Source organism: Falco biarmicus, chromosome 3 (assembly GCF_023638135.1).
Source record: "Falco biarmicus isolate bFalBia1 chromosome 3, bFalBia1.pri, whole genome shotgun sequence".
Taxonomy (NCBI): Eukaryota; Metazoa; Chordata; class Aves; order Falconiformes; family Falconidae; genus Falco; species Falco biarmicus.
The window spans coordinates 32,361,405-32,375,819 of record NC_079290.1 but is presented as its reverse complement, the minus strand read 5'-3'; the positions used below and the strand labels follow the sequence as shown (position 1 = coordinate 32,375,819).

At 39.7% G+C, this 14,415-nt stretch overlaps 1 protein-coding gene across 8 annotated transcripts in view; it reads right to left on the bottom strand.

Annotated features, from left to right (window-relative positions):
- The window catches only part of RUNX1T1 (RUNX1 partner transcriptional co-repressor 1), a 116,174-nt gene that overhangs the window by 71,879 nt on the left and 29,880 nt on the right, over positions 1-14,415 (bottom strand). The window contains exon 1 of one of the 8 annotated variants that reach the window (XM_056331951.1): positions 8,860-9,158. The exons of the other annotated variants lie outside the window; for them this stretch is intronic. Within the exon in view, the coding sequence (XP_056187926.1) occupies positions 8,860-8,866 (7 nt within the window). The 5' untranslated portion in view covers positions 8,867-9,158. Of the gene's footprint in view, positions 1-8,859; positions 9,159-14,415 lie in introns of those variants that run through there. 8 annotated transcript variants of the gene reach the window in all.

Here is a 14,415-nt window from a genome sequence, read left to right as displayed (position 1 = left end):
AAAGGGAGGTGTAAGTAAATGAACAAAACAAGGTAAGCATTCTTCAAAATATTTTAAAATTTTCACGAGAGACACAAAAAGTATTCCCACAGAGGCCACCATCTCACTTCTCCATTTGCAAGGGGACAAAATAAAGTGCTCGTGTTGACTATTAGAAATTCAGAAAAGTAAAATATACACTCATTACTGCACAGATCACCTTTAAAAATTGCAAATGACCTTGCTTTTGTTTCTGAAGATGGACTGTAGTCCAATGGCCATGTTGGTGTAAAATAACCAAATATCGATCGTAATGAAGTAATACAAATTACTTCTAAGACCCAATATGAGTGAGATTGACACAAGCTCTCTCTTTCAGGACCCTAGAGTGAGGAGATTCTACAGGACCATGGAAGGATGAACTCAACTAATATGGAGCACTTGAATTCTAGAAACTGAGTTTTATCACTGTCCTCCCTCTGCCAGTGGAGAAATAAAAACCAGAAACACCAAAACCAAAGACATAGCAAACCAGTTTCTGAGAAGAAAACCAATGACTTTCAAAGCCATTCAAGGACAGTGCCATCTGACCTCACTGGATAGCTCAATATACCCTTTCTTTTACAGATATAACCGAAGTTGCTTGAATCTTTCAGCTTTCTTTACCGTGTTAGTAACTCTCAAAGTTCCTATGGTTCACCCAGTGTTTCCCGGGGTATACTTTCAATATGATACAAATCCTGATTCCTTCTCAAAAAGAACAAGGTTATCGCATCCACGTTTTTTAAAGATCATTTTTGTACACTGTAGTGTTTACAGTTTACAAAGTCAAAAATAGTGTACCTTGTACAATTCCAGGCAAAGTAGCTAAAAAAACCTAGTAACACTATCCACAGAAAATGACCTCTTCTAACTTCAGTTAGCAAACTTTTTCCTAAGTAGAATACAATTAAGTGTGTGCAAAGCTAGCAGATATAATTACACAATCAACAATTATGTGGTGAAATGGATTGGAAAAATAAAATTAAAACAATAAATGTTAATTTGTATTTGCTAACCATGAATGATATGGCTGCTGCTCTGCAAGTCACAAAATCCTTAAAAAAGAAAAAAAAGTTCTCTTAAAAATTCAGGACTGATATGGGGAAGTGAAATATAAGAAAGTCTATGGAGATGGCATTAATTTGGATCATGAAACAGCTACAATGAAAATTCAAAGCTCTGTACACATGCTCACTGCCCTGGCTTAAAAGGGCCACCAGAATATCTTTGGAATGCACAGTTTAGAAGCAAAAATCAAATTATGGCTGTATTTTCATATGATACGAGTGCACACATTTTCCAAACTGCAATCTTGCGGCAGGAAGACTATTTGAGTCATGTGTGTTTGCACAACTCACAAAATACATATTAAGGAGAGATCTGAAAGAAGGAAGGGGAAAGGCCCTGTATCACTAAAGTGGGAGGTTACTCCTTTAGCAGGATGTGGTTTCAAAACAGGAGCATGACAGTGAACCCAGCACTGCTAGAAGAATCGGAGAGAAAGAGGGGACTACAAGAACCTGCACCAGAGATGCACAGGAGGGCTCCCAGAGCTTGGAGAAGTGGATTATAAACACATAAAGAAAAATTTCAATAAAGCATCAGAACTGAAAGGGTGCCAAGTCAAATTTGAGAGATGCTTTCTGAATTACTTATAAAGACAGAATAGTGCATTAACCTGCAGAAGAGAAAAGATGTATCAATAAGCTGGAAGGGGCAATGGACTTCAAAATATATTCCTGCATCATCATTTCAAACCTCTATAGTTAAGCATATGCAAATCCCACTTCCTCAAATCCCAATTCATTACAGCAAACCCCCTTTTTTAACCAAGAATGATACACGCCTGACCCTACACCAGATCTGCATGAACTGGCAGTATGCTTGAAGGGTTACCAAAATGCATTTTTCTTCCTTATTCCTCAGCCTCTCCTCCAAGAGGTGATCAATACTAATTCCTTTTGCTCTTCTATTTCCACACTTCTTTCAGTCTTTGTCAGCTCAGTATTGTCAATATGCAAAAATACAGCACAGCTTGTTACAGTCTGCTTCCAAAGGGTTGTCTGTAATGAATGAGAACCATACAAGCAGTACTCTTAATAACTGTGTCCACTGCTGACGGTATTTCCTTTCAAACTTCAGAAAGATTTCCTGCCACCTTTGATTTACATTTTGTGCCCGTTTAAAAGCACAGTTACGTTGCAGGCACTGTTCCAGAACATATATCTACATTAATACTGAAATAGCTGACTGGATAATTTAAATTAATTCAGATGTGTGGGTCCTACCAGGTAGTTACTCCTCATGAAAATTTCACAAGACTGCCAGATCCCAAGAGTGAGAAGCAGCAGAAATAAATGCACAACTCATTATGTAACATCATGGAAAAGCTCAAGTAGGGCTGTAGCTTCATGCCATAGGAATTTGGGCAGGAGATTTTTAGAAGCTGGATCAATTCAGTGTCTCTTTTGACACTACAGCCTTAAACCAGATGCAAGAACATTACTACCAGGTGGTGTGCTGTAGCACAGGGAGAAAACCAAGAAGTCTGTGAGCCTCCAGTCGAAGCAGCTCCTCTCAAATCCCAGGGTCTCCAGCAAATTCTCTCAAGTTTTTTCTGCAATTAATGTTCACGAGGCTTCCACACTCTGCCTATAACTGGCAGTAAAGACAAGTTTACTAGTAGGGAAAAAATAAAATAAAAAATAAAAAAACCACCCAACAGCACAGAGAAATAAATTCAGCTTTGGTATGTGGAAGCACAGTTCCACGAGCTACCATGGGAAGGAGTTGCAGCCCTTTCAGCCAGCACTGAGCCTGACAATTCTCCTCTACTGACAAAGTTCATTCTGCAAGTTACAGACCAAGTAATCGTTTCAGATCAGATGCAATTAATAAGCAAATTCAGGTGCCCAGAATCCAACACTGCTGAAATTTTCCTCTGAAACACAACACCAAACACAATGCCATGGACGACTCTGCTCTCCCCTACAGTGTACAGGGCTGAAGAACCTCAGACTGGGTATCCAAAACAGCTATCTGATCCAACAGAACAAAGAATCATCATGAAAACTGAAGTGACCTCAGGAGATCAGATAGTCCATGTCCTTCAGCCTCAAAGCATGTGCAGTTACATCAGGTTGCCAGGGGTTTGTCCAATATGGTGTCCAATAATGGAAATACCACTATCTCTCTGGACATCATGTTTCAGTGTCTGATCACCCTTATGATGAAGAATTTCCTGGTGTCTGCTTGGGGTTTATCATGGTCCGTTACTTGAGCCTGCTGCCTCTCACCCTACCACTATGCACCTCTGAGAAGAGTTTGGCCCCATCCATCTTCTCTACACCCTCCCATTAGGTAGCAGACATCTCACGACAGAAAAGATGGTATCAAGTTAGTTATATTTAACTAGGAACTGCCTACAATTCACCCACAGGGAAATACTGGAGACAGGACACTTTACCCCTGACTTTCAAGAGCTTCAGTAACTTGGAGACATGGGATCCACAGTACTGCTCCCTCCTCCAGAAAAGATGTCCATATCCCCACCTTTAGAAGATTGGCAAGTAGAACTGGTTTGCGTAAGACGCAGCTAGGTGAGAAAGAAGGGGTGAGCTTTGATTTTATTCAAGTCTTTTGAGTGGAAGCCTTACACTGGGAATGAAAGACATGAATCCAAATCCTCCTTCTGCTTGCTCAAACTCAGGTCTGTAGTGTATTCCCTTGGCGGGGGGAGCTACTGCCCAGCAGAAGCTTATTCCAGACACGAGTAATCTCCATCACTCTTGCCCTGCCCAGGAACTTGGCAGGGAACATTTCAGGAGGGACCAAGGCCTGGGGTTAGCAGCAGCAAGGAGGAAGCTGCTCCTGCACTGGTCCCGCTCTTCAAGGCAGAAAGAACAAATGTACATCGCAAAATGCAATGAGGTGCAGAGACGACTGAGCTTGTGGAGAGCTGAGCCAGTGAATATAGATAGCATGGTACAGCTCAGCAAGGGCCTCACCAGCTTCGCAGAGGAACTGTGTGAATGTGGAGTTAGCATAGCAGGATACTGAATGAAATCAGCTCTGCCAAGCGGGCCAATATGGCTAGACTATGTCTCCGTACAAGTAAAAATCCATGCGCTGCTGTGCCCTATGGATTTCCTGATTTAATCTCTACTCGCCTCAGCATCGCTGGCTCCGCTCCGTTTCATATCGCACACATTTCTGGGAACAAAAAGTAAGCCTGCACTTGTGAAGAGACCAGTGTTTCTGAATATGTGTTGGGCTTCCTCCGAGTACCTACCAGTTCCAACTGTGCAACCGACCTCAGGCACAGGAATGCTTCGATTCTGAAAATATATAGGTGTGAACTCAGCACTGGCCTGCTTAACCCTATTGATACTGAGACAGATCTTAGCATGCGCAGATACAGCTCAACATGCTCAGGAAACTTTAAAGCTGTAACAGTGATGCATCTGTAATGAGGAGAGAGTTGAGGCACGCAATTTTGGATTTGGAAGTCAGATACTGCTTGACATGCAGAAGTTGTCTTGTACACTTAGCTTTAGTCTGTGGCCTGGTAGCGAGAGATCAGGCTTCAGATGATGTTTTGTAGAGTTACTCTTGATGTACATACTTGGAAGAGAAAAGGATGCAGCAAACAAACCAGAAAACTGGTACAGGTCCTGAAAAGGACCAGATATCATGTCTTCCTTCTACTCTTAGATGTATTAACTTCTCTGTTCAGACTTTTCAAATTGGTATGCCACATCATTTTAGAATTTAGCCAAAATTGGTATTCAAGCCTTTTTTTTTAATTGCATGTACACAGATCACATTGATTTGGAAGGTACGATGATTGTGCAGTAAACATGTGTGGAGTCTAAAATCTTCAAATCAAGATGTGATCGGTGCTAAACACCCTATGCACACCAAGGAAGTACCAGTCCTGAGAAACTGATTTGTTTGTTCCTCTCCAGCTAAAGGTCTGAGTTGGAAAGCACTACATCTTCAGATGGGAAGAGTGTTTGGGACCCTATTTAAAAATACATATATTAACAGCTATTTCTGCAGCACGATCTGCATTCCCTGATGTGTTAGTTACCTTCCATACATTCATAGCAAGATGCAGTTCACAGCCCCATGTGTTAAAAGTAAGGGCAATAATGTCATGCAGATTTTGAAGTGTATTACTACCATAAAAGAAGAAGAGACTACAATACTTTGAAAACCAAGCCATTACACGTTGATTTTCAAACCCTATAACATGTATCTGAAGAACCCAGTGACCCACGGTCCTATTAGGGAGACAGCTTTTTTCTCCTATCTGAATCCCGAAGAAGATAAAGTCATTATGTAGGATGATTGGAATAATGATGCAAGGATAACACTCAGACTTAAGTATTTCCAGACACATTTTCCCTGTTTGGCAGGAAACTTGTTTTGTAAGACACAGAATTGTCCTAATATAACAGCATAGCAACTGCAACTTAGAACAAGTCGGTTAATGGACTCTTAGGAGACTTTTGCTGTACAACAGCATTTAGACGCATGTATTTAAAAAACAGGTGGATAATCCAAATGTTCAGTTACTAGGACACTAACAGTTATGTCCATGGCAATTTTGTTTCTGTTCTTTAAACAAATCATCACTTGCAAGCACTAATGTTAAAACCAGAAAGCCACTCTAGTACACAGTGGCTATAAATGCCAAATCAATTTTCAGCAGATAATAAAGTCCATGTTTTACAATCAGCAATGCACTGTTTTACTACCCAAAATGTAAGCTAATAATATATAGCTCTGCTAAATGGAAAATGCAGATATGCTGTTAAGAAACGGGCTGGCTGTGAGATGATGGATCATTTCTGCTGGGACCTTCTTAAAGCTATGTGCAAATGTTTTGAAAATATCACATGATGTGGCCATGTGTTAAAAATTACAGCCAGTTAAGTTCTCTGCTAAGAAAAATATGTGGGCAATTTATGAAATGCACTCCAGGATGGAGATATCTTAAGTAAAACCAGATTTTGAAAACAAACCCATTTTTTTTGAAACATGAACTTAAAAAAAAAAAAAGTTGCAGCCACATCTGGAGAGCAGAAGTAAAGAAAGGGTGGTCTGACCTAATACCAGGCCATCTTCTGAAAGAGCAGCATTATTTCTGAGCTACAATGACTGTGATCACTGATTGTCCTTTTAAGGAAACCATGCTGAATACTGCCATGGGCAATAATAAAGCATTTTGTAGGCCAACATCTGTTCTTTGAAAGTACTATAAAATGACTGATAGATTTGTAATGTTTCATAAATAAAGTCCGGAATAAACAGCTCAAAAAAAAAAAAAAAAAAAAAAGCCACACCACATTCACGGTAATCAGACAAACCTGTGTATGTTATTAGACCTGAACACTCGGTATCAATTATTTAGAGATAAACACTTCCTAGAGTTCACTACACAGAATGACAAAACTGTTAACTTTGTTACTGCAAGCTGCATGTTAACAGGATTATCTTCCTAGAGACTTTGCTTAGAGTTGCAGTAGTGCCTTAACAGAGGTCTGAATTGCTTTTACAGCCTTTCATTAGCAAGCCTTGCTGCTGTCACTTTGCCCTGACAGGATAGTGAGGAGGTGAGTGGCCAGTCGCAATTGTAACAGTAGGAGCAGTTCATCTTTAAAGGGCAAATTTAGTTTGTGTAACTGTTATCATTACACATAAAGCAGAATCCATTCTTATTACTTCCTGTTCTTTCCCCAAAAGGACTTCAGATGTCAGAATCACTGAAGGGATGCTTCTGAAATCAAGACTTCACACATATACAAAAGGCACTGACATAATATCAGATTACATAAAAATACACGTCCTTTTAATCTCCTGTACATAATGTGCTTACTTTTAAAATACAAAATCTGCCCCAGATGGCTAATAATGCCCATTTGAAAAAACCAAACACCAAATATTAAAGGGCTAAAATATGCTGTGAACAGATTGAGAGGCAGTTCATCCTAGAGGAGAGTAAAAAAGTGCAGATGGGTGTCAAAAATAGCCAAGTGTCAGATCTGTTCAAGTATCTCCATTCTGGCACATGCTCCCAGTCACAGCTGTTAGTGTATTCTCTGTATCCAAGTGCAAGGTTTTCTAACACTCCGAGCTGACATTAAAACACACTTCTTGCTTGCTACTGCTTTAAGAGAATGCTGGAAATTAAAGATTTATTTAATGGTAAAGCTTAACGAGTATTGATAAGGATATACATACTCGAGTGCAGTGCATGCCATTTTGATTAAAGATGCATGAAATTTTAACCAGCAGGTAGATTAAGTAATTTAAATGCCAAAGGCTTAATAGGTTTTCAAAAACCTCCACTCTAGGCATTCCAACAGTTTGCCAATAGCCCCAAATAATGCACAGAGGGATCAAAGCTAGTAAGATTGTGTCGTTTTAGTACATTTAAATATCTTAATAAAATACACCAATAGTAAAGTGCATGAGAAGATGAGTTTCATACAAACATAAGGGAAATGTCAGTGGCTTCAAATTATGCAGAATGCACAGTTCTCCAAATTAATGAATTACCGTGGTATTTCTAATGAAGACCACGTTCCCAGGAATGTAACGCATACAAATCAAATTTGGCGTCTAAAGGGTTAAATTGACCTTTCATAGTCCTCAGTTGTTATCTATGCAAATTAATTTGCCCATATTTCAACCATATAAATCCTCTTAGCTTGTGCTTTGAGCAAACAGAGCCCACTTTCTTGTTACAACCAGAGGATCAGCAAACATACCAGCAGTGGGGTATGACCGTGTATAAAAATCCTAAAAGGAAAACATTCTTCCAACAACTGGCAATACCTACATGCAACTGTGGTTGCAGCAAACTGGCAGATACTGTTTCAAAACACCATCTGCGAGGTGTACAGACTCTCTGTGATCAAGCGTAGCCTCTTCTGCCTGTCCTACCCAAATAATCCACAAGAACCAGCCAGCTGTAGGATCTCTAGCCCTGTCTTTTTTTATCCAGACACACAGGCTGCTATAATCAGGCACATGGCTTTCTTCAGTCCTTCCCAAAGGGGAAAAAAACAAACACACCAAATTCAATCCACTTGGTCGTGGTCAAGCATCTCACAAAACCCCTCAGACAAATCACCCTGCATAGAAGCACCGTTTTCATTGGCAATAACACTTATCAATTAGACAAGTGATCGTAAGATCCAAGGATAATATTTTCTTGAGGAAACCAACCTATAAAAATTTCCAGCTCCATAGCAGTCCCTGTAATGCAGCAGATTTTTTTATTGTTTTATTTTGAATCAACATATTTCAGTGATCTGCCTGGTGACAGTTAAGGACTACGGTTTAGGACAATGCTGCAATAATTTGTTTTATAAATCTCCCTCACTTCTTTAACATAAACAGCTTTTCAGAGAGATAATTTCAGCTGATGGGTGAACCGATCAAATGTTTGCAGATTCAAGGTACAGCTGGCAGTCATGAAAGCCAGCCTGAAGCTGTATTTCTCTTCAAAAAAATGATCCCCCGTGCAGAGACCTGCACCCACAAAGCGGGTGACTTTCTGCTATTTCTATTCCTTTTCACTGAAACATCCAGTCCTGCTGTAAGTATCATCTCTGGCAGTTCCCTTGCACAAATTCCCCTCCCCCAAACATATACACAACAGAATTAGCATCCACGATCGCTCTGTACCCGTATCAGCTTGCAAATCACCCTCTATATTAAAAGACAGAAAAAAAACCAAGAACAAGAAGGGAAAAAATACCATCAAAAAAAACAATTAGCGTTTCCTCATTTAAAACCAAAAGAGCTGCAATAATTTCAACTCACCAGGCATCCTTGGATAAAATATACCACACTGTAAATGGCTCTCTCCTAAAAGCAAGCTTATTTAGGGCTCAGTGCCTCCTGTTCTGGAATGAACAGAGAGAAGCGAGGAGGGCCATCAGAACTGGCTGTGGCAGCGTAGCTGGAGGCAGGATGCTGGGCGCGTGCGTTTGCCAGGCAAAGACAGATGGAGAGCTGACACTCTGTATTGCACTTGGAGCAGAAATGTGAATGATGACAGGAGCACATGTGGCCTTGAACCCAGCCCTGTCTCTTCAGGCAGAACAATGACAGGGATGTGTGTGCAAATTATCACAACCCCGGCTCCCCTCAGCTGACTCCTTTTACTCTACCTTTCACACCAAGTTCCAGATGACCAAAGAATAGAAACTAAAATGCAGAGTGATAAGCCAAACACTGAATTATTCATTTTTTCTTTAAAAGTTAACCCTTTCTTCTGCTGACAACAATTAAAGAGAAACACATCGCTTTGAATCAGCTCTCCTCCAAAAGTGGAAACAAATTCATTCTTTATTTTAACAGCCATAATTTTGCACTCCATAGGACCACGTTTGTTTATTTAGCTGGAAATTCAAAACGTGCACAAGGATATATGAGAGTCCCCCCTCCTCTTCCTCCCCTCCCCACACTTTTGTCATTATTATGCCGTTTTACTATAGCGAACAAAGTATCAAAATCATTCCCTTTCTCAGATTCCCAGTAGTATGTGTAAAATAGAACACACTTAGAAAGCAGACCACTTTCATTTTACTATAGTGCTTTTAACCCCCTGGGATTCCTGCATTGATATGTTCCAAACATTCGCAGCTTACTCTCCTTTACCTTGCTTGGTGATCCATGGGGGATGAAAACAAAATCTTCCCTGTAAAGCTTTTTCAAGAGCTGAACAATCATGTCCTCCCAATTTCTGATTTTGCACACCCCTTAAGTGTTTATCCTTCACATGAATAACGTATGCCTGGCTAGGTTCAATGCACTCTTCCCTATTAAGCTTTAATGGACACCATGATACATAAAACTACAAGTCTTTGTTATAGTGCTTTATCTAAAGCTGGCTATTTTCTTCTCAGCAGTCCCTCTTTAGTCCTTTGTAAAACATCTTTGCCTCTTAGGAGAAACATACGCCTGACTTGCATGCCTTCTGTAGTACACATAGCCTTGCACAAAATTCCAGGCACAAGGGGAAAAAAATCTTTTTTTAAAATTCTCCTCCCATTTAGCACTTGCAAAAGCTTCTCCCTTTAGTAACGAGTTATTTCTCCAGCAATTAGTTCGCAGATCCTGGTTCTGACTTTGCCTTTGTAGTATAGGTTTAAACTCGTACAGAAAGGCAGCGATTCTCAAGTCAGATCTTCAGGAGCTGCATTCTTGTCAGTGCACGACTAATCATTTTGTACTTATTTATGCATCTCCCTGATTTTGTGTTATGCCATCTTCTGCCTCTACTACACAGCAACAACTCTGCTTTCAGGTCTTCCTCTTCCTTCCTCTAGCTGCCACAGAGCCTGATAAAGATCTATTTAGGAAAAGGACACACATGTGAAATTAAGCAAAAAATAACAACCCTTCCAATATCCAGACTGAACTCATGAATATTTCTCATTTAAAGCAAATCAATCACTTCATTTACTGATATTTCCACAATAACTTTTTAATGCTAAGTGCCACCCTTAAGCTTCATTTAAAAAGGAGAGACTCCAAACACCGGAGTGCCAAATTCAAGACAGTCAAAGAAGCAAAGGAGCCCCAGTAAAGCACCCTGGCACTAACAATCTAACACTACTGCTACCTGAGGCGCACCTACATCAAATACCTACCGTAATGAAGTTCTCTATAATGGATTTTTGACTGCCAGAGTGCCCAAGAGAAACACCGAAACACGAAAACATTTTCATGACAGACTGCTTTCATGAAGGGGGGAAAAGTAGAGGGGGGAAAGGGAGAGAAGCAAGGGAAAGGGAGACAAAGTCTGCACCACTGAGGCCCTGAAAGAATTTACCATTCTTTTTGTTTTATTATTTGATGCACTATTAAAACCAGTCAGTTAGTATTGTATTTGCTGTGTTGTTTTTTCTTTTTTAATGCTGTAGTCTATATGAAAGGAAAAACATTTTCACAGTTGGAAATGCAACCTTTCATCAACATAGATGCAGCCTGAATCAGCTTCAGAGTAGAAAGTAGCGTGTCAAAGGTATGACGCATTTTAATAAAACCTAACAATATTCACTCCTAAAAGAAGGTCTTAATATCAGTACATTGTAAATCCAGAGACCACGGTTCACGAAATTGAACTTCCATATGCTGTGTGATTATGCATCTTTTTTCTGTGTGTAAAAAGCCTTTTTAAGCTGTTATCTGACTACAGTAATTGCCACTTAAATTGATCCACGTCAACAAAACCTGGATCCCTGGAGATTCTCACCTAGAAGTCTGCTCATGGAAGGGGCTAACAGAATGCCTGTGCATCTGAGACTACTTCAGCATTTTCTCAAGCAGCCAGCTGCATGAATAGTTTTCCCCTCTCATTATTTAATACACTGAGGCAGGCTGCAACCCATTTGGCAGTCCTCCCTGAATAAATATCTGTGGATATTTATTCTCTTTCCCCACCCTACCCCATTTTTAATTCAGTCACTTAATGCTTGTCCTAACAGTTTTAGCACCAGGTCTGAAATTTTAGCAGGCCAAGCAAAGGTGGACAGCCCATTCTGTAAAACGGTTCTCTTCTTGGTGAAGAAAGTGGTTTTAACATAGGAACAATTCTGCTCTATCACAAGAGTTAGTATTATGTGCAATCCACAAAACCAAAGGGATACAAAGAGAGTAAAAAATCCAGAAGATAATCTTCAGCCAGTTTCTTTATGGTGCACATTATGCTACACCTTCCTGGATGGGAATCAGCTCCTTCTTTGACAATCATTCAAAACACTTAACAAAATAATTTTAAATAATCCCCTACAACTCTTGAATTTGAAAATGGGTAAAGAAGGCAAAACAATCCCCATAATCATATAGTTGGAAGGGGGGGAAAGAAGATTTTTATGCAGTGGATGATATAAGGTCTGTAAGACATGGATCTGATGGAAAAAAAGAAATTCCAGATGATCACCATTTAAAGATACAGAGATTGCCTTTTGCGCAAATCTAGCTTAATAACAGGGACTGGAACTCCACTGAAATGCATCTGTAGTTAATGAAAGCTCTCTATTAACAGTGAAGGAAGAATTTAACTCAAAGCTTTTCTGTAGGACTTCTCAACTTCCCGCTCTACTTATAGCAGACTGTTGTGATACATTGTGACTTCACACAGTGGGTATTAAGTGAGTTAATTCAAAGGAGCTGAAACCTCATTGATCCTAATTGAAAGCAATACACCCAACCAAATAGTTTTCTACCCCATCTGCTCTGGCCTGCCACCAGCTATTCAATACAAGAGAATTAATAGTTTCAGATATTCTAACAGACCCAATAAAAGCACTCATTTAAGCAGGACTGCATTAACAAAGTGAAAAACCAAGGGCAAAATGGGTTCAAATGGAGCATTTTACTCCTAGTTGGCTTTAACAAAGCTGAATAATGCTTATTCTGACTTTTTATGTGCAAGACTTGATAAACTGAATGAGAAGGCACTCAATGATCAGTCAACGAGCATTGATGAATGGTCATTAGGACCCCCCCAATCTCAGGGAAGGCCATTCCACAAAGTGGCACACCAGCTTGAAAGGGCGGACTCACTAATGTCCAGATCTCCCTGCTTGCTTGTTCCACTTTCACTTTCAGACCACTGGCCACCAAATGAGGCTGACATATTGGAAAATAATCTTTTATGGGCGAATGGTAAATAAAAATGGAGGCATTAGCTGGGCTTTCAAATTCAAATCTGGTAGTTTTGTCAGCCCCCAAACGTTTTGATTTTCCACCCAGCTGGAAGCTATTAGTGTTTTCTTAAGGCATCCCACTGACGGGGCAAACCCACCTAATGTGTGAGCTGTAGAGCTGATGGAGGCGGGGAGGGGGGGCGGGGGAAGCAGGGGATGACCACTTCTGGATGCTTTCTGAACTTTACTCAGTTGACTGTCCAACCAAAGTACAGTGTAGGCAATACCTTCAGGAGAAGTTCACTAGTTTCTTCCTACCCAGTATCTCTTGTCGCTTGGTGCGACAGTAGTCACCTAGGCCTGTAACGGGTACCCTCAGTATGACTTTTTCCATGACATTGTACCTAGCCTCCCTTGTTTTTACTGCACTACCACAAAAGAGCTCAAGCTATTCAAGAAAGGCACTTGTTTCTAAACTTCTAATTCTTTGCTTGGAAACGGACTTAAAATATTCCAATAAGATACATGCTTATCTGTTGACAGTAGCTCTTAATGCATGCAACACAAAACATTTGCCAGATAACACTAAACATTTCCCTAAGCATTTCCTTATTGGCAAGGCTTTCTGGACTTCTGAAAAAAGACAAATGGGACCCTTAAAACATACATAGCTCTGTGAAATGCAGACTAATTGAGATTACCTACACAAATACTCAATAGCTGAAAGCTAGTCACCAAGCTAGGAAGAAAATATTCTTGGTTATCTAAGAGAAACTGTTCATCATGTTACCTCTATTACTGGATTAAATTCATTGGAGGTGAGAAAGCATTCATCTGTTTTTTCAGTTAAGAAAACTGAATAGTCATACTATTTCAATAGGATAATCAGAAACTAGTCCTCTGAAGAGGATTTCAAATCATCTGCTAAGAAAAGGCAACTTTGGCGATGGGTCAGACTTAGCAACTTGGAATAAAAAAAAATAAAATAAATCATCCTTGTTGTACATTGCCAGAAATCCCAGTGGCATTTCAGGAGTATTTCAGGTTTCAAAATTATGAAAATATACATAAAGACCTACTGTAGGAGAACAGTTCCCCCAAAAATTAACTGACTCAGAATGGGAGGCCCAACATGTAGGCTTCAGGTCTTAAAGAATGCAAACTCTTTTGCTCTATATATACATTTTATTAAGAACACTCACGTGGACAAACTCACATATATGTACCTGTTTTGGTGTCTATTTCTTTCACTTGATCTGGTCTAAACCAAGTTCTGTCTTGCATTTTTATTAAATACAGTGTTTTCTATAGTGTGGGCAAAGTAAATTAGAATTGACTGTTAATTTCCATCATCATACAGATTCAAAGGAAATTACCACACTATCTGAGCATAGACATCACTGAAGCACTTTAGAAAATTTGATATTGATTTGATATTATTTCTAAAAGGACATAAGAAAATACCAACGATGCTGTTTCACTGACAGGAGAAAGAATACATTCAGTGTGACCTGGAGAAGCCTGAACAAGAATATCTGGTCCTGCTGAACTAGGGTCATATTTTAAGATCCAAAAAGGAAAGAAAAGAAGAAGGAAAAAAGGTTTCAAACTATCAGTTGCTTTTTGACTTGACACTCAAGTGTTTGCTCATTTAACATGGGTAGGGAAACTCCTCCTGCTGTAGTATATTAACCCTAGTTTTGACCTCTAATCGATGTCT